This window comes from Argiope bruennichi, chromosome 4, assembly GCF_947563725.1.
Source record: "Argiope bruennichi chromosome 4, qqArgBrue1.1, whole genome shotgun sequence".
Taxonomy (NCBI): Eukaryota; Metazoa; Arthropoda; class Arachnida; order Araneae; family Araneidae; genus Argiope; species Argiope bruennichi.
In genome coordinates this window covers 106,754,402-106,776,373 of record NC_079154.1, presented here as the reverse complement: position 1 = coordinate 106,776,373, position 21,972 = coordinate 106,754,402, and the positions used below count along the sequence as shown (strand labels likewise).

At 26.3% G+C, this 21,972-nt stretch overlaps 1 protein-coding gene across 1 annotated transcript in view; it reads right to left on the bottom strand.

Annotated features, from left to right (window-relative positions):
• LOC129966751 (mediator of RNA polymerase II transcription subunit 13-like) overlaps positions 1-21,972 on the bottom strand; it is a 44,074-nt gene that overhangs the window by 11,153 nt on the left and 10,949 nt on the right. The window contains exons 4-19 of the mRNA XM_056081309.1: positions 20,604-20,684; positions 20,343-20,488; positions 19,222-19,395; positions 18,481-18,904; positions 17,712-18,189; positions 16,898-17,157; positions 16,540-16,759; positions 15,410-15,649; positions 14,146-14,206; positions 13,808-13,968; positions 10,998-11,203; positions 8,674-9,482; positions 6,034-6,198; positions 3,796-3,893; positions 1,445-1,754; positions 195-341 (exon numbers count right to left, since the gene is read on the bottom strand). Coding sequence (XP_055937284.1) covers positions 195-341; positions 1,445-1,754; positions 3,796-3,893; positions 6,034-6,198; positions 8,674-9,482; positions 10,998-11,203; positions 13,808-13,968; positions 14,146-14,206; positions 15,410-15,649; positions 16,540-16,759; positions 16,898-17,157; positions 17,712-18,189; positions 18,481-18,904; positions 19,222-19,395; positions 20,343-20,488; positions 20,604-20,684 — 3,980 coding nt within the window. The remainder of the gene's footprint in view (positions 1-194; positions 342-1,444; positions 1,755-3,795; positions 3,894-6,033; positions 6,199-8,673; positions 9,483-10,997; positions 11,204-13,807; positions 13,969-14,145; positions 14,207-15,409; positions 15,650-16,539; positions 16,760-16,897; positions 17,158-17,711; positions 18,190-18,480; positions 18,905-19,221; positions 19,396-20,342; positions 20,489-20,603; positions 20,685-21,972) is intronic.

The following is a 21,972-nucleotide window of genomic DNA, read 5'->3' as shown; positions in this document are numbered from 1 at the left end:
ATTGCTATCTTTTGCTACCATGTAACATATAAAGAACATATGCATGAAAAATAATGATCTGTCATATATTTACAAAATAAATTTGATTTTTAAAAAATGGCAGAATAACCATTCCTAATACTTTTAAAAATGAGACTAGTAATTGAGCTGTTCATTATGAATATAATTGATAATATAAAAGCAGTGATATCTACCAGATTCTTGTTTGGGTACTGTAGATTTCTCATTGTTTTCAGAAAAATGAGATAATGAACTACCACTACTACTAGTACTAGTTTCAGATGTCTTTGGAGGTGAACTGAAAATGCTGCTATCGAGAGATAATGTAGATAAATGAGGGGCTGTAAAAGAAATGAGGAAAATTAACACATTATTCATTTTAAAATATAATTGCTTTTCTAAGCAAAAGATACACCTTTCTTTTTTGAAACCAAAAATTATTTTATGTATTTTTTTTAGCAGAAAATAAGATATACTGGCTTATACACAGTCAATGATCACAAGTTACTTGAATTTCAACCAAATGAAAAACAATCAAATCACGCTAAACAATCATGTCCTTTAAATGATAATTTTCTTTTCTTATAGAAAAAATAATTTTATATCTATTGAGATAAATTAAACTTGACATTTTTTTAAAGAATAATACAACTGTTCAAATCATTGAAGATAAAATCTGTAAAAATGCCGATTACATTTAAATGTTTTCATAAAATTAAAAAAAAAAAAAAATTTAAACTTTTAGTATGAACAAATTTGCATTCTTCCTTTAAAATTAACTCAAATATTGATTTTTATATTTGTAAAGAATGGTTGAAAAATATTAACAATTTTTGAAATCTTAGTAATTCTTTTAAATATCTAGATTTGATATATATTTTTAAAAATTAGTTTATATATGTGAAATTAAATTAAAATTAAAAAATAATCATTTTTAATACTTTTGCATTAATATACCACATAGAACACAGAAGTTGCACCAATTTATTTCTCTTCAATAGTAATATTAAGATGAATAAAAATGCAACTCATTTCTTTCTGGAATTGAAAAGTTTACAATAATTTAAGTCGGAAGTACAAGTCATGTAAGAAGAATTTCATACAAATTTGCATTGTATATAATATTTCACTAATGCTGACACAAAATTTGAAGCTAAAAATCAGTACTTCAACTTATTTCAAAATAGATCACAATTTGAGAAATATTAACCATTAGAAAATGAATTTAGACGCTCATAGATCTAACTGAATGTAACTTTAAATATACTTTCATCCTTTACTAGCAGCTTTAAAGCAACATATCTCCTTTTTAGGGAATAATGTTTACCAATGAAATATTATGAAATATAACACTATGAAACTCTTTAACTAACAATCAATGAGAAGAACATTGACATTTTAGAGAAGTTTTAGTGTATTTTAAGTAAAAATACACATAACTCACCTAGCCTATGCTTACAAACACGAGCATAAAGCTTCAACTTATTAGAAATAGGTCCATCACCAATAGTATTAAACCAATCACTAACAGGTTCTTCGGCAACTTTGGATGCAGCAGTCTTCCCAACTCGCATAATCCCATCTCTTAATACTTTGGTGATAGGGCGATGTTTACCCAAGTTTAGTGATTCATAGGTACAACTCAGTTCCCTGAAGAAAGATTTTAATGTAGAAAGGACAGCATCATTTTCTGGAGCTACAACAATATAAGCCACATCTCTAGGTGATGAACTTGGTTCCAAGTGCAGTTTATCCTGAAAGAAAAAAAGTTTTATACAAAGTGAACCTAAAACATGGGACAAGCTTTCCAAATGAATCAAGCATATATATAAAAAAAATTAACATAGCACATGGTTTATACACCCAATGAAATGTGTAAAACAGAGTTAAAGAAATATAAATTTACACTAACAGTTGCACGAATATAATTTCAGATGAAAAGTTCACAAACATTTAAAATAAGTGTTTGAGGAACACGAAATGCTTGTTGTTGACAATGTTCTATTTCCTATTATATCTGTGAAATGCTTGTTGTTGACAATGTTCTATTTCCTATTATATCTGTAAACAATTCATTGGAAGCTTTAATAAGAAAATTTCCTAATTAATGAAAAGATTAGATGTAAATAAACAAAAAAAATTCTACAGTTTTGACGGCTTTTTCCCTTTCTCCTTCCACATTCCAAAAGAAAATTAACATTTAATATATGTTAATAATATATGTAATAAATAATATATATTATTTAATATATGTTACAAATGAAGTGGTATTCATACATCTTTTAAAAAAGCTGTTTATTTTCCAAACAGAAAACAGATAGCAGCTGATAGTAGATTTGCAGCTGACATTTTTACTGCATCAAAATACTTTCTTGAAGTTCTTTTTTTTCCTTTTTAAAAAAATATCTTTTTACTATTTCATTTTTTTAACAACTTCTAGTAAATACTTCAATACTCTACATTTCTAACAATAATTAAAGTATATAATTAAAGAATTTTAAAAATATTTATATATTATTTTATATCATAATCAAATTTTTATCATTATAAGATTAAATTATAGAAGATTTAAATTTTAACATATATTTGGTTATATTTTTAGAATAACTAATATTGAATTTAAGAAACAGTACAGCATAAGGTGCTATGAACTTTTTGAATTTTTTTAAAATAAGAAAATAAAGGTTGGAAAAATTTCCAATAACAAGGAACATATTTGAAACAAGGTACTTCAAATTTACAAATTAAATTATTATTACAAATCAGATAACATTAATAAATTAAATGATGATAATGGCAAAATTTAAATTTCACAAATAAAGCAAAGAGGCAGAAACCAGCAGGGAAATTTCTGTTGAATATAATTTTCATAGCAGTAGCTCTAAAATCAAGAGTATCAAAATTTTCAACCCACAGTAATAACCTTTACAAGCCAGCAAACAAAACATCAAACTAAAAATTTTGTAATTTTTCATTAAAGATTGTGTAATTTTTTTTTTTTTTTAATTTTAAACTGCACATAATAATAAAATGTGAAATGCAGCATTTGTTAGTGACAAATTACTGATGATGTTACATATATGGACCATTTTCTATACCAAAGACAGCAATAATAAAACATAAATATGCAAATAAAGGGTAGTTCTTCAATTCACATTGAAGAAATACCCAACTTTCATGAAGATTTGTCAGCCAAGTTAAAATAAATTAAAAAATTATAAGAAATTATTTTCACATCTAGAAATACTTTTTTTTTTTCCTTCATAAGTATAAATAGAACTAATAAGTCTTCTGTCAGATTCAGAATTACCAACATTTCTCTTAAATCAGTTTTGAAAATAATCTTTGCAAACAAAATATTTCTTTAAGATGGTAGCAGACAATAGTATTAATTTTACTGTCTTTCTCTTTCTTTTTTAAGTTGTGTTTTCAAAATAAATATTTTTTTTTTCTATAAAGTAACTTGTGTATCTGGCCCAAACTTCGAGCTTGATATCCTAGAATTAGATGAAAATTAAACACAATATGATTGTAATATATTTTTGCAATTATTGATGGGGAAAAAAATTACTTGTACTCTATCTGATAATGTGTTTCTGCAAATAGAATTATTAATCCTTGATTTCCCCCCCCCTCAACATTCTAATTTTACAGCACAAAATATTCTTTCAAGCTTTGGAAAAATTCCTTCAGTCTTATTAAAGCTTCCTTATAACATAATAGCTCATAAAGATTTAATAAAAAACTTAAAGGATTTAAAAAGAATGAAAATTTTTTAAAATATATGCTACTTACCCAGTATTTTAGAGAAAATGGTGATAGTGCAACACTGTCTTTATCATGTCCTAACAATAAAGATGGTATGGGTTGTGGTTCACATTGATCATCCGCTCCTGATAACAAATACAACTAATATCACTTATATAAACTAACAAAATCCTGCAATATACAAACTTTTCAGAAAACTATGAAAACCATTCAATATTAATCCTAAGATTTCAAATTTTAAAAAGTTCCAAATCTATGTAGCAAAATGTTAAAATACATTTTTATGTAAATTACAATTATAAAAATAAACAATTTTGACATGCATATCTGTGAAACTATGATACCTAAGGCCTGAAATCACATAATTTCACATATTTATTTTTGTTGAAATAATGTCTTTTGAAATTTCTACCTCTATACATTTTTAATTTACTTAAGTAAATTGTGAATTCAATAATAGAAACTTTTTTTTAAGCTGCAAGCATATTCTTAGAGCAGAATTCAAACATTTCATCTTGATTTTTTTTTTTTTTTTTTTGCTATTAATTAAAGTGCCTCCCCTCCCCCCAATAATCTATACTTATAATAAAGCTCAATGTGTGTGTGTGTGTGTGTGTGTTGGCGCTCTACAGGCCAGACCGTTTGACATACAGCTACCAAATTAGGTACATGTATACCTTGGAGGTTGGGAATGTGCACCTGGGGTTTCTTTTTTCGAATTTTTATTTAGAATTTTGATTATTAATTAAAAACTAACTTTCCCGCCAAAAAAATCTTCCATTTTCCCCACTGCCAACTTTTTCGCCAAACGAGAAAGGCTTCAGTTTTTTTTCTCCCAACAGTAATGAGGCTAGGGTTAAAATTTTTCGGCGGATTATTTCAATCGGTTCTGTTTATTTTCTTAATGTTTGATGCATTTAAAATTAAACACTGTTAATGAATCAATCTTTCAGATTCATTCTGAAGTACTTTTGAATTAAAATAACACAGAATAAAGGAAATTAAAAATGTTTAATCTGCATAGCGTTACCCCAACTGGCGTAGAAAAATTCACGTATTTGCATTACCGTAATTGGCGAAGAAAATTCACGCCTGCGCATTGTGTTCCGATTGTTGCCATGACAACCATTATCAACGGACGATTTAAATTATTTTTCGGTTAGTTGCATGCTTTTGTAAGTAAATTTTATTTATGTTAGTTATATATTTTTTGTATATGCTTATAGTTTTAAGTACATCGTTTTTTAAGTAGTTTTTTAAAACCTGTTTTCGACCGATTATTTTAAACGATTCATTTTATTTTTTGAGTGTTTGATGCATTTAAAATTAAACATTGTTAATGAATCGATCTGTTCCTGATGAATCTGAGAAAATTTTGTTGACAAATTCTTGAGATATTACATAAATTAAGAAAGATATTCTTATTATAGTGCCCAGAAAGTTTAAACGCTCAGTGACTCTGTTATCAGTAATCATATTATAAAAAAATGCTTTGTTTCAGTAAAAATATATTATTATATTAATTGTAGATTAATTCTTTCCACTTTAATTTAAAGCATAAATTCTACGGGAGCTAACAGAAAATTAGAGAGATACATATTACGTTATGATTGAAGGCTTTTATAATATTATGACTGAATTATATGACTATCAAAATTTGAAGTTTTAAAATATTTTGATGAAGAATCTATTAAAGTAGGAATTGCGTAAAATATTTAATTATTAAAATTTAAACGCACAATAAGATTGGCGAACCGGTTGGTCGACAAATACTTGAGATATTACATAAATTAAGAAAGATATTTTTTAGTTCCCATAAGGTCGCCAAAGGCGGCTAGTCATTAATATATGAAGAAAATGTTTTACTATTTCTAGGACAGTAAAAATTTTTATAGCAATTTTACAGAATTTTTTGATGGAAATATGTGATTAAGGGCAAGAAAAAAAGTTTTATCATAACTTTAGATTTATTTATTATGCATAAAAATGAGTGACTTTCTTATTCTTTCAAAACTGCATCAAGTAATATCTAGTAAAACAAATTCTTACATTTGTTTGCAAAAATAGAACGTTAAACACATTTCAGTACGGGGGGGGGGGGGGGAATCACAAGGAAATAAAAAGGATGATAATGACTTTAGTTCACTTGTTATATAACAAAAAATAAATCTTCCAGTATTTAAAAGCAAAATGCTCTATCTTAAAACAATGACACTGATTTTAAATCATGACGAATTTTTAAAAAATAGAAATCAGTTTGAATACCTCGTGCAGCTAATCTATGAAATTCTCTCCAAGTAAGAGGTCCAGACACAACATATGTTACATCCCACAAACGCTGAGTTGTTTTTTTATGTACTGCTACTTGGAGCAAAGGCTTAATACATTCTAAGAACAGTCTGAAGTCAATGCTTGAACTAGGTAATGGACCTAAAAAGTTTAATTAAAGCATAGCAAAATTATTTCATGCTTTTAATTAAAAAATAAATGTATAATGAATTAAATTTGTCATATGAAGCAGATACAATTAAAAGTTTAAATCCATTTAATTCTACATTTTATATATAAATACTTTATTTTAAATTAGTTAATGGCACATATGTATTCAAACCTTTAAAAAAATAAATCACTTCAATTCCGATGATGAATTTTTATACAAAGATTTCAAATATTTGTCTTTATAAAAACTATAATTATATCATATTCAAATACTAACTTACAGTAAAATTTTCTTGCAAAATATAACAATATAAAAAATTTACTTCATGGCCTAAAACATTTTTTTAAAAAAATGAAAAAAATAATGAAACTAAAAACTTTTTGTGAACCACCAAAAGCTATTTCCACTATACACTATTAATATTTTTTTAAAGAAAAATATAAAATTTAAAACTGCTAGTGGCAATAAAAAGGCAAATATGTAAAAAAAAAGTTCAAAATATCTACAAGAATGGTAACACTGAAAATAAAACAGAAATTAAAGAGAAGAAAAACTGTACATTTTTCTCAGAAATGTGAAAATTTAAAAAAGCTTTTAAAGAAGGTTTTGCAATGAAAAATTATGTAGCTAATTATTAAACAGCATGAAAATTAGTTTATCCCAAATGACATCAATTTCTAAAAACAATTTTTTTTTTTTTTTAATACTGGTCACTTGAAATTTTTTTAATTTGCAGACACTAGATCAAGCCAAGGACTTTAGGCCTTCAGTCTTATATTCCCCCAAATGTGATTTTATGCCAATACAAAATTTTTGCTCAATGAAAGACTATCAAATAGGAATACAGGCATGAGGGTTATCTATCGCCATTTTATTTAATAAATTTTTTTGTCACAAAAACCTTTATTAAAGGCTTTCAATATGTCACAGTATTTGTAAGCAAAATTTGAAAAACATTCATTTAGTAATTAGGATTTCTACCAAGAACAAAATATTTACGAGTTTCACTTTTATATAATTCATTGCCTTCAACAACAAGATTGTTCATCAGTAAAATTTCAAATAATCTTTTGACAGATATTTTAGATATGTTATTATAATAATTATATATATATATATATACATGAACGTCACAGCAACATTGAATACAATGATGTAATTATCCAAATAAATTAGCATCTTGTTGCATTTTTTTCATTTTTTTTAAATCCGTACACAAAATATGCCTTTAATTTCAACATTAAAATGCTGTAAAATATATTATGTCTATAAGTATATAAGTTGGGTTAAAACATGCTGATGAACATATAGAAAAATAGTATTTCCTAATATGCATAAGAAGACTTTCTTTACAGATTCCACAAAGAAAATTAATGCAAATAAAATAAAGTCATCAAGATTTTACCAAAAAAAAAATATTTTACAAAAAGCAGAATTTACATTTCTTGGCTTTATGAAATGTGTGTAGCAAAATATTTATATTTAAATTTCACTGCAACAAAGAAAATATTGTTGCAAATTAAACATAAAAATGAAAAACTTTGTTAAAATCAGACAAAAAACTAAATATTATTGAATAGCAATTCTTGCATTTTTACACACAAATTATTTTTTGCTATAATATTTTATTATAAGCAAAATTATTTTTGAAAATTAATGCCAAAAACTTTGAACTTGCTGAAAACTTTATCAGACATGGCACAGGCATAGAAAAAAAAAAAAAAAAAAAAAAAGTTAAACTTCATAAAATACTGAAATGTGCCAAACATAAATGACAAGAAGTAAAAAAAGTATGATTAACTGAAAAATAAAATGAATAAATTTAAACAAAAATGAATTTAAATAATAAAAATATTGTAGAATTATTATATAAAGGGAACTAACTAATCTACAAAATGATAAAATTGAATTCCAAAAATGATGAAATCTGTATTTCTCAGAAAATGTACTTTTGAAATTTTGAAGTGCAAATTTTATCCTGCCAAAGCATATTTGTGCAAAACAGTAATTCTAGATCAAATAGTCTCCCTTATAGACTGACAATTAGATACCTCTTAAAAGATATATTTTCTCAGTATAAGAGACCCTAAAAGTAAAATCCACTATTGGAACTATTGAAAGTGGAAATTAATAAAAAATATTACTAATATAAATATAAATAATTAATAAAAAATATTACTATTTAGACATTACTTCCTATGAAACATAACATCCTTATGCTTCATAAAATCATTCACAAGCAAAACTGATTTTTAAAAAATAATCTAGTCAATACTTTAGATTACTATAGTGTATCATTTATAAAAGAATTTTACTTTTTTTAATATAAATAGTGCGCAATATTACTTAAATGTTAATGTAAAGTATTAATTTAACCAAAATAGCATTTTAGAATCATTAATGTACAAAAAATACCAGATTTGAATCTTTCATTAACACACGCATACACAATAAAAAGTACTTACTAGAAATATAAGGCCACTTATGAAGGCAAGAAGACTTTAAATTTTCATCAAATTTGTTACTGGACACTAGATTTTCCATAGACATTCTTGCTTCTTCCAAAGCCATATAACAAATCTCACGGCCATCAGACATTTCTATGCCATTTGAAAAAGAATGGGATTCCATCTTAGCTGATAATCTGAATTTATGAAACAAGCTAAATGGGGAAGCAATTGTTTTACATTGCACTTTTATAATGTCAAGCAGAAAACCTGGTATATTTTCTATCTGAAATGAAAGCTTTTGAGATTCACTTATCTCTGTTTCTGATTTGTTGCTGATAGTTGAATAAATTGAAGTGTTTGAATTATCACAGACAGATCCAGTCACTTCGAGTTCATCTTCATAGAAAAGACCAGAATTATAACTCTTATGTCGATATACCACAGCACTAAATCCACATGTGCATTTGTACTGTGGTTCATCATTCCATGTTGGAATAAGCGTGTTTGGAAGAATAACACCAGCATCTGATCCTTTGATATTCATGTTACAAACACATAGGCAGCAACAATCAAAATTATGGTCCTTAAAAATATTGAGCAGTGAATCAGAAAGAAGAAGATTTACAAGTAAGGGATGAATTTCAAACACTGAATGAGACATGCTTGCATCCATAGAATTAAGATTTCTATTCAAGTATGAAGGAACACTTGATGCTGGAGATACAGCTTCACAATTAGACATAGGAAATGATGAATCAATCATACTTTCCTGAGAATATAAATTACTTGATGTTTGTTCTTCATCAAAGAGAGCAGTCTGCTGACTAAAAAATAAAAATAATTACATGAAACTTAGAAAATAACAAATATTTGCATTATTTAAATATTTGCTCTACTTATATTAGACTAAAAAAATTTATTAGAGTACTCGAAAAATAATTTTAAAACTTAAACAAAAAAAAAAAAAAAAAAGAAGCATACATTCATGTTAATACAATATTCACACATATAAGTACGAAAAAAAAATTTAAATAATTTTTTTTTCCTTTTTTTTTTCCTGCAATATCACATTCATTTTCTTAAAAAAATTATAAAGTTTGTACAAGAAGAAATAAGTAGATTTCTGTTTCCAACAAACATCAGAAGTTATTAAAATGGTAAAAAAGTAATTCAGCATTAAAATTTAAAGGTCTCCCCTCCCCATCATGTGATAACATATTAAAAATCATAATAATTTTGCCCAATTTCAGTAAAAAATAACTGGAAAAGTATTGAAGAAATCAGAAAAAGGCTTTAATAATGAATCATATTATGACTGATCGAACAAATAAAAAAAAATATAAATGATAGGAAAATATTTTTCTGTAATTTAAAATTGAATCATCAGGCTATCCTAACATTGTTCAGAAAAGAAAATTACTGAAACAGAAAGCTCTACCTTATCACTTACCATAACCTTACTATTAGCACCCTTCAATGAAATATTAAAAAACTATAAATAAAATATATGAGTGGAATGAAGATCTCTAGTAATAAAAAACAATTCCATCATTAAACTCAATAGATTTGATATTTGCAATAGAGTGGAATTTACAATTCATGACCTTATTATATTTATTAACTCTCCTCTTATATCTTTAATTTTAAAATAAAACATCCTTTTATTAGAATAAAGTGTCAAAAAAATCATCAACTACTACTATACATTGGAAATCAGATATGCAGAAATTTTTCATCTCATTTGTAACAGAATAAGATTTTCAATTTATTACCATTTGCTAAAAATATCACAAAATTTAAGCAAAATAATGAAGATGGGATAATTAATCTTTAAAAAAACATTTTAAACTAACTTAAAAAACGACAGAAATTTGATCACAGCAAAAGCATGTGAAAGAAAATAAAGAAATCTTTATTTATTGTGGGTAGCTAATTCTAATTTGTTGATTTTAGACATTTATCACAGTTTGATCCATATAATTACATTCAGTCAAAAATAATTCAAGAAACTCAAACAAAATTCATTGTTAATTTAAAAGCTGAACAGTCGTTTAAAAAAAATATTTATATTATGTTATATTATATTTTTCAATTTTTGTATTAATTGATTTTTGATGGGATAGCAATATTAAATTACAATTCTCATTTCAAGAGCTAAGGAGTTCTCACCAGGTGTTACATATTAGAATAGTACTCACTGCCCTAAAAGAAATGACTTACAAAAATTACAACAATAAAATGCAAGAAAAATACAAATTTGCATATAGTAAAATATTTTAGTCACTATGACATTTTGTACATTCAAATAAAGACAATAGTTAAAAATGAATTGAACTAACCTATAAACTTGCTGAGTTTCTAAGATCTGATTATCCTCATTTCCTGAATTAAGTCTGATTCTTGAATTTGAATGAGTCCACAGAGGTCTATATACTAATTCTTGGTCCAATTTTGATTCAACAAATGAAGGCAATGTTAATAAGGCAGCATACTTTGGGGACTCTATAAATTCAGTTATTAAAGGAGGATACCAGACATCAATATTCTAAAAAAGAAATATAGAAATATTATAAAATTACAATGCATAAAGTAAAAATGCTAAGGTATCAGCAGCATGCATTAATCTAAATTTACAATAAATATCCCTTTTATGAATGTAATCACAATAGAATGTGAAGAGGAAATTTTAAAATCATGTTCAAATTTTAAATCATTAAAAATTTTGAAGTAAAAGATAAATAAGAATACCGAATAATCTCTTGCATCTCTACCTCTTTATTTTAATAAAACATCCCAGAATGTCACTTTGATTAAAATAAAAAAATAAAGCAACTTATCTTCCTGCATATAAAAAACCATGAAGAAGTTAATTTTATGAGCTTCAACAACAATTAATATTTTTAAACAAAACAACTACTAGTAAGATAAGTAGTAAACATTACTAGATAAATATTCAAGACAATGGTCACCTACAAAAAACAAAAAGCAACATTTGACTATATTTTTAATTCAGAACAAGGATACAAAATAAATACTGACTGCAATTACAATTTCTGTTTATTCTGAAGCTTTACTGATGTTTAAAACTATTGATAATACAGGGTCACTATTTCTGCTGTTTGATTTTCCCTGATATTTCCAGGTTTTTATATCAAGATCTATCTATCTAATCATCTTCAGAATGATGTTGCTTTATTTTATTTATTTATTAAATAATAACTATAACTATGTGGGAAAAGCTGTTCTACTCTTTTAACCAAAATCGATTTTTTTTTTAAAAAATTACACACATAGAAAGCAAAAAAAAAAAAAAAAAAAGGTCCATCGATTTTATTAAATTTTAAACATGTAAATACTTTAATTTTTTTACAAATAAAATAACCAATACTGGAAGATGCAAGTCGTTTTAGACAGACTTTTAACCAATCAATTCATATCAGGGACTGTTTGTCAGTTAGTATCATTTTAAAATTATGGAGCATTTTGCTCAATAGCAGAATTTGTTAAACAGGAAATTTTTTAAAAATGTGCAAAATAAAAAAAAATAAAAAAATGCTAGAATAAAATACTAGCAATAACATCAATTCCAAGTCTTCCATATGAAGAATTTCGTAAATGAACCACATTCTTATCGTTTTAAAATAAGCAACAAAGTTTTCAGAAAATATTAGTAGTAATGTCCAATACTTCATAATTCAACAAGATAGCTAAAAAGGAGAAAAATAATAATAATTCTGACAAAATACTTATTTAGTTACAATAAACTTTTTGGGAATTATAACAATCAATCAACATTGGATATAAATCCAATCTAAAAAAACTTTGAATAATAAAAATTTAAAATTCATACTTTCTCTTTCATAATACATGGTGTGATCAGCTTGAAGTTCAATAGAAAAAAAGGTGTGCATATTTCAAAATCTAATTTCAATTCTAATTAATTTCCAAAGCTGTGTCTTAATTTAGCCAATATTAACTCTATTCTAAAATATTGTCTTATTTCCTGCTCCCATTTCACCATTTCTATTTAATTTATGCAATAGAAAAAAGCTTTGTAAAAATGCTTTTGTCAGCAATTCCCATGCTCCGAGTGAAGGGATAAAAAATTGCTGACCTAAATAAATTCCTCGAAAAGATTTCTACGATTCCTTTGCCTGTAGGTAACATGAGCGAGAAATTCCTATGAAAATCTCATAGTATATAAGCTCTGGTAAAACTATTTCCCCTCTCTTTTATGCTACACTGAGAGCGGACATGCCTTGTTCTTGCTGCTTGTCCATAAATAATGCCTTCTGGGATAAAATAAAATAAAGTTAAAAATTCAAAGTGTCTTCTCTCTATTCAACCACAACTCTGCTTCAAAAATCGTTTACACATATATATTCCTTTTAACTAAAAGAGAGCCATTAAATTTTTAAATCTTCATAGTAATGGGTTTTAGATAGGTGACCTTTCATCATAGGAAGCATTTTTTTTTTTTTTTTTTTTTTTGCTAATTAAATTGATGATGTTGTGAAAAAGAATTAAACAAAAACTTTCGGAGAAAAATATTATATAAGCAATAAATTAGATATAGTGATTATTGTTTCCTTTAACATTATATTTTCAAATGCCAATTTTACGAACTTGACTGCACCTAAACAATTTTGGTTAATGCTAAACCTCAATAACAACTCAATAAAAAACAATGCATTAATGAATTATAATACTATCAGATTAAAATTGCAATACCATAAATAATGCAAGAGAATGGGATGGTGGAGTAAATTTTTTAGATAAATATATAAAATGTAAAAGTAAGGCAAACAATAAATTAGTTAACTGGGAAAAAAAAAAAAAAACAGCCAGCACAATTTTAATAAGAACTCATTACAAACAAAATGAACAACTTTTCTTCAAAATTAAAAGAACTTTTCAAAAATTATGGTACTTATAGAGACAAAATTTAAGTATCTCAGAAATTTTTATTTAAATCTTCCACCACCCGGCATATGCAGAGAAATGTGGATGGCCTCTGTCAAATTTTTAAGTTTGATAAGAATTACCGATTTAAAAAATTCCAGTTTTAGAATAAATTTTCCTGACATTTTCCAGTTGACTGGCTACCCTGTAATTAATATTAAAAAAAATTCTTGGAAACACAACTTACTTCATGTTCATAATTCATTATATTAGAATGCTCAACTTCAAAATCCTCTCTAAAGGCATCAGTTTCAGTAGTAGTGATTTCATTCCCTGTAAGAGGACCGAAAGGCGAAGGCACTGCATGTTGTTCTAAAGATGGAGGAGTTGGATACATCCGGGATAACTCTGGATAAAAAGCATGATATATTATGAATAAAACAGATAAGTTAATTTCAAAAAGAAGTGAAACTAGAAAGAAGAAGTGAAAAAAATGGTTTATTATTCTTAAAAATCACTTAAATTTTCTCATCTTAAATCAGTAAATAAAATTCCAGTAATTCTGGCATAATAATTTGTCATTACCAATTTTCCCAGCAAATTCATCATACGGCATCAATTTTGAAGGGGTAACAGGCACATCAACCTAAAAAAATTTAAAACGTGGATCACATATAATAAACAAATCCAAAATTTTAGACATATAAAAATATTTAAAAGATCAAACAAAAAAAATTCAATTTATAACCTTAACTGTTTTGATTTTTTTTTTTTTTTTGTAATTTTTATCTGAAAATAATATAATTTTAAAATGATAATAATGATAGAGTACCTAAAGTGACAAAAATATATATTTTATTAAACGCACATAAAATATAATTTTTTTGGTATGAGAGGGCTTCACTCACCAATCCCAATGTTACCCAATACTGCAGATGTTCAATACTGCATCCAATGTTTGTCAGTTCCAGTTTTTTTAAATTCATTGGACATTCATCCAATGCTGGAAACTTAATCTTTCCATGATGACAACATAATTTTACCAATTGGCCTAGTTCCAATTCAAAACTCAAAGTCTCACAATGAAAATATTCTTTGCTCATATCTTCAATATTTAAATATTGACTCAATTTTTCAAATTTGGCTTCCAAAGTAGCTACCTTACAATCAGCTTTTCTTTTCAAGTTGGCAGATCCTTGCTCGGTCTTTCTTTGCATTTTTTTCCTTCATCTGATATCGCTGAATGTCCCTTTACTATTAAAAAAAATAATGCAGGGATAACACGAGTGTTGCTTAATTATTCAGACGATTGGCTAACAAATTGGAAAACTATTTATGAGTGTTACCACAAACAATGTCTCGGTATTACTCATGTTGTAAACAGTAAAACTGTTTTAAACTCATTTCATGTTAATTGAAGCGTCCTTTTTTTCATTTTTGTCACCCTTTCATCATTAAGTGCAATATAAATATTTACTACGACATAATTTTCACTAAATATTTCAAACAATACTGGCAAAACAAACTTCAAAATTCATAGTCTGGTGACTGTCTATCTACCAATCGCAAAATGAATAAAAAGTGACGTTTACATTAAAAATTTTTATAATAGGATATAAAAAGTAATAAAATATGAATAGAATTTATAAATTTAAAGCATGTAAATTATCAATAGTTCATTAATAAGTATAATACTTCAGTTTAAAAAAACAATTCAAATTATAAAGCCTTTTTGATTTAAGATTTTAAAAATACATTAAGAAAATGTAAAATGATAGCATAACAACATTAATCTTTTCATCATTCAATTAAAGTATTATTCATATCATATAGTTTAATGAATACTCACATTATCTTCTCCTTCAGAGGATGATGTGTCAAAGATGTTATCCAAATCATGAAGAGATACAGCCAAGTCTTCTTCTCGGATGAATTTAGGACAAAAGTTTTTTGTTGTTGGTGATAAGGCTTTATCTGAGTCATCATTTAAATGAGAAATCATACCATCCTGAGTCTGAACAGGCACAGTAGATGAAACAGTAGCTGATACTACATTCATAGGTGGTGCATTGGGGAGGACTTTTTCATCCTGAAATAAATTCACATCTTTAAATAACTGCATAAGTAAAATTTCAAAAAAAAAAAAAAAAAAAGTCGATTTTAATTTTAATCAGATGTTTATCACATTTTTATTTAAATTTAAATGCATATTGAAGCAAAAAAAAAAAAAAAAACTTAGATCATTTAAAATTGCCTACATTTTGGCATGGGTTGTGATTTACAACATAAAAATTTCAATTGGAATTTTCCAAAAGTGGATAATAACATTTAGCTAAAAATCTATCTTAGCATTTAAATAAATATACATTTGCCACCTCTGGCTACTAGCTGTTTGTTCATCATTTTAATAACATTAATTTAGTAATGCCAACGAACTTTCAGAAGCTACATTTTATCACACCAAATTGGAAGCACCATTTTAAATTATATTTTTACAATAAACATAAAGCATTCTGAAACATTCATTCAGTTTATAATGTTAAAAAAGTCCTGCTAATTAAAACTGGAACATTATGAATTATTCTGAGTACAGTTTCCAAATTAGGCGTCATCACAATCACAAATGGTCATCATTCCCAATCATAACAAAAAACATTTCATATTAAAACAAAAACAATTTTTCAATTCAACAGAAAAAAAAGTTATATTGATACTAATATGTTCATAAATATCAGTTGCAAAATACAATAAAAAACAATCTCCTCCTAAGCAATTAAACAAAGGTAAATTGTATAATTTTATGAAGTAATATTTAAAAGAAAAAAGGTCAATCACCAAACATGAAGATATTTTTAAAAACTCATTAAAAATTGTAAACATTATGAGTTGAAATCTAAAAAAAAAATACACATTTAATAAATTAACACTATGTAAATAAATGCCATTCAATTTTGTAATTCTTGAGGCAAAACAAGTTACCTTTAAAAATATATCAGTTTTTTGACGAAATCCTCTTTCAGATGGACTTGTTTCATCAAACTCAGTGAACTCATAAGGATCTTTGGGAGCACAAGGCACTGATTCATCCAATTCATAGTCATTTTCAATTATATCACAGTTAGAATCATTTAATTCATTCTTATGTACACCAAGAGAGTTAGGAGGAGGTAAACAACGTTTTTTTACAGGTGTAGGATTCCTATAACATTAAATGATTTTAAACTTAAGATATAAATCCATAAATTAAAGAAATAGAGCAAAAAAGATAATATGAAATTAAAAGGTCATCTTAACAAAACATATCAACATAGAAAAAACAAAAATAACTTAACATTACCATAAAGGTGAATCAAAATGTTGATAGTTATATAGTAGACTATTCATTATCAGCTCAACTTCATCATTTTCCTCATGGCTTCGCTTCTGTAATGTAGGTTTTTCTATTTGGCATTCAGCATTTACAGAACCTGTCACATCTGCTTGTGAACCTTCATCTACCTGATCAGCTTCTATACTCAAAGGTGCAGGGGATTTCTTGTTAAATAATTTGGCATTTTCAAAAGAATTCAATAATGAAGTGTGAAAAGGAGACAGAAGCTGTAAAAATAACACATGAAAAATGCTATATAAGTCTCAAACAAACATTCATCACTACAATAATGCAATGACAAGAATCTAAATACAATAAAAATATCTCCTATGATTAATGTTTTCATTTAATTTCTATTGACTGTATGTTCATTTTCATTGCAAATGATATAAAAACAGATAATTTTTGTTAATTTATAAAAATTTAAAATAAAATTGCTATTCCACTTCTCAGATACTTTGATTAGTCAACTGAAAATGCATACAAAGGAACAATTATTTAATATTTGGAACCATTATTAAAGTAGCAAGATAGCTATTTCTAAATATTATAAAAATATATAATGAAATTTTATAATTGTTGCTTAAACTTGAATTTAATTTCTGTTCCATTTTAAATCATATACGGAAAATAACTAGGGAGTAAAATAATATAGAATTCCAAGGGGGTAGAGGGTATATCAAATTATATTGTAGCATCTCATCAATTTATAAATTCCATGTAACAAAATACCACTTAATACTTTTTAAATATAAGATAAATATACATATTTCATACATACCTCATCAGATATTTTCCCTTTTAATGGAACTCCTTGTGAAGAGTCTCTGCACAGACTAGAAATATTGATCTCAGTTTGTACTTCATCAGGTTCTTCTTTTATAACAGGAGGTTGTGGTGACAATGTGGGCATAACAGGATCCGAGGAAGACAAATGAGAATAATATGTGTCACTAGATGCATTAGCTGGAAGTGATTGCTTTTTCAGTTGAGAGAAAGGGCTGTGAAGCTGTGGTAAACTGGTAGTATTAGAGCAAGTCCTAAAATCCATACTCAGAGATTTTCCACAGTCCTTTTTAAATGAACTTGAAGTATCTTCAAGTATATCGAATATTGAACTTTGTCTAAGATGAAATGGTGTGTACACTTTTCCACCTTTACAACTCTTATTATAAGAGCTATTTGGGATACTAAATGGAGTTGTACTACTTGCATCTCTTCCTATATGGCCTGGATTACTTTTCAGTTTGTTGTATTTTCTAGAATAATTCCAGAATTAAGTGTTTTAGAATTAGTCTTTAGAACATTCAAATGCAAAGAAAATAATTATAATGCTTCAAAAAATAAAGAATACATTAAATCATAATTTGAAGGCATAATCAAAATATTATAATTATGTAATCCAAAGGAAAGTTTTAAAGATTGGCAAAACTTCCAAACGTAATTAGATACATCAACTTCCAATACGATAAGATTAAAATATAATTAATTAAAAACTATAAAACAAAATCTTAGCTATTTTTTAAATGAAAAAATAACACAAATATTACCTTTTACAAATATTGCAGTTGCAATTAGAAACAAGAGCAGGATCTTGAAAATCCCACAAAGTCGAACTGTCTTCCGATTTTTCATGAACAATAGAAGCATAGCATTCTTGACTAACTGAATGGATAATTAGATTGGAATAGTCTACATCATTTTTAGTATTGACTGTGTCAATCTGTATTTTAGATGATATATTGTTCGAAGGACTCTGAAATCTAGAAAAATCTCCCAAGGCACTATTTTCAGCAGGAGACATAGGGGGAGTCAATAACCCTGGGGTTGGTAAACTGCAAGGTTTCAAAGTAGGCTGGGTGGTGGGCAAAACACTGTCTTTAGAAGATGAATTTTCAGAACTTGGAAACACTTCTAAGTGATCTTCTTCTGTAACAAACACATAAGAAACTGGATACTTCATACGAGCTCCTCCTAAAAAATTAATGATAGAGCTAAAACATTCTCTTTTATATCAATACATTTATAAAATACCAATATGACTTGAGAAAAGCAACTGAACATGCTTAATGTCAACAAAAAAAAAATATTCAAAACAATAAATATAAAAGTTTGTTGATGTTAATTTCTCATCAAAATTATGAAAACAGACATTATTGGTTCAAAAATATTTAAAATTTCCCAAAATTTGATTCCCTATTAATTTTTGACCATATGCATTAAAATATTTTAGTTATTTCAATACTAGAGAAATTATAATAGGACATCAAACTATAATCTATAATCATTACCTATTAAAACTTCAACTACGCTAGACATTTCACTATGCAACCTCCAGTTTGATCTCCCATGTGGATGAAGATAAAACATATGCCAATTGTTAAGAAATCGAGCCATATAAGGATCATTGTACTTGTAAGCAACTCCAGTCAATTTACCTTCCATTCCATATGGACTGAGTATAACTATAAAACAGAAAAAAATATAATGAATATTATGACATATTTAATAACAAATCATTACAAGAAAATATATACCTTTCATCAATACAAAGAGTTACAGTCAATATCAACAAAAGGAGTTATGTCAGTTTAATGCCAAACAAAATTTTAATGTACTTGATAATGTGCTTGAGATAAAAAGATAATGTACTTGAAAAGAGAAATGGTACATTAATATCTAATGACTGAAATGCTACTCCAGTTAATAATCATAAATTATTCTACTCCTAAATATTGTTTAATATCATAGAAATCCATTTTTTTTTTAAATATTGAAAAAAATTAGAAATAGTGTGGTTTCAGATTAAGCCATTATTTAAAAAAAAATAATGTATTTTAAATGAAAAATTTTTAAAAATAGAAATTTATTGATACTTGCCACTTGTTAAAAAAAAAATAGACATATAAATATTACGATTTGATATTAGGTCAGCAATAAAAAAAATGAAAATGTGTTTTGAATAAGAGAGAGAAGGGCATGGATATTTGTTGCCAACTAAAATCAGCTAAATTTTACCTACATTTTTAATGATCCCAAAATGTTTTTTCCTATGTCAAGAACAAAACTCTTTTAAACAATCATAAGAAACTGGATACATTCAATATTAATACTATCGTAGTTACAGTTCTTTGTAAATCTCACAATATATATCTTACACAGTGCAAATCTTAAAGTATACAGTAACTTTAAATTTTCATGACTTTAAATTTTTAACATTTAATCAATTTACTATTAATTTCAATATACTTATGTACTAAACATATATTGATAGTATGAAAATACAATAAATTCTAAAAGAAATAAAGAGATTAATAAAAAATCCTCAGAACAGAAAAGACATTAAAAATGCAATCCTCTAATTAGGCTAAACAGGAAATAAACTAAACGAAAATTATATAAAAATTCATACCTTTAACCTTTTTCTGCCCAGTTTGAGCAGCAGTTATATGGCACTTGTCAAGGACGTAAACAGCTGATACTTGTCTAGCATTTATACTTGTACAAACAGTGCTTTCACCATGGATAAAAAAATGAAGGGAAAATGCAATTTGTTTCCTGGAATAAAATAAAATGTTTTAATAAAGACATTAATTTTAATTAAATTGAGCATATATTAGTACTTGTCTGTGCACATTACTTGTCTAGTAGTAAAAAAAAAAAAAAAAAATACCTATTTTTTTTAGTTATAGGAAGGACTTGGGGCTGTACAAAAAATCTGCCAAGCCTTGTATACCCTCGAGAGAGGAAACATCTATAGAAAAAAAATTGCAAGAAATAAGTTTAAAAAATTAGAGTAGTGACATTATCAAATAATCAATGCATTCTGTCTTTTTATTACAATTGTTTTCAAATTATTCTGACAAGTCACACTGATTTGCTACTTTCCAATAAGTAGAGAATTAATTTAATCAATTATATGAAGCCATGTTAAACAACTGCAACCCGAATGAGAAAACAGCTATTTTATAAAGCGGTTCTGTAAAAATCATTCTAAATTTATCAGATACAATAAAATAAGCAATAAAAACAGTGAAACAAGCTTATTTCTTTATTGTACTTAAATACATTACACATTGAAACAAAACTATGAATGTTTTTCCATTTTTGTTGAAATGAACAGTTAAAATCACTAAACAATTATAGATAAGATAAATAGTAACAAAATCTTCATGGAATAAAAGGGGGGGATTGTTTTTACCTCAACTCACAGTTTTGCACAAAAAAATTAAAATGTTCCAAAAATATACAATCAGACTGAAATGAAAAAAATTCCAACTCAAAAATAAATTTAAGTGTCTGCAAAACAAGAAATAACTAAATGCCTTATAGCCACCAATTATTTTTTATTAATTTTAAATATTCACTGACTTAAAAGAATAAATAACATTTTTGATTTAATTATTTAAATTCATTACATTTTGAAACAGTATTAAATCATCCTAACACACTGTCTTATGTAAATGTAGATCTATATTAGTAAAATGAATTTATTTCATTTTTTACTGTCTGAAAGTGCTGAATACTTAATCACTATATTTCTCTTTTCAGTAAAGTAGACACTTTACAGGTAAAACTATCACTTCTTAAAAACATCAATACTTGTTTAACAATTATGGCCCATTCCACGGTAATGTATGTGACAATCGGACTAAAAGATATGCATAAATATCTGATAAATTTATGTACAAATGTAGTGAAAGTCAAAAATTTAATTTTGTTAGACAATTAAAAAAGAGTTTTAATAAATGGTAATGAAAAATATATTTGTATTTAAATTTTGAGAGACCTTTTAAAATTTTTTTTAGATAGTCACGTATGTGACAAAAATTGGAACTGTGATTTGATAACACCAACTTTCTTTAAAAAAATCAGTGAATTATATGCATGAAACGTGCTTAAAAAAAGTTTCCCATAAGAAAAAGGTTTAATGAAGACAAACTAATAAATGCATTAAATATTTCTTTAATTTTTCAATTAAAAAAAAAATGTAACTTTACAGGTCATGTATGTGACAAGTAGTCATGTATGTGACATCGTTC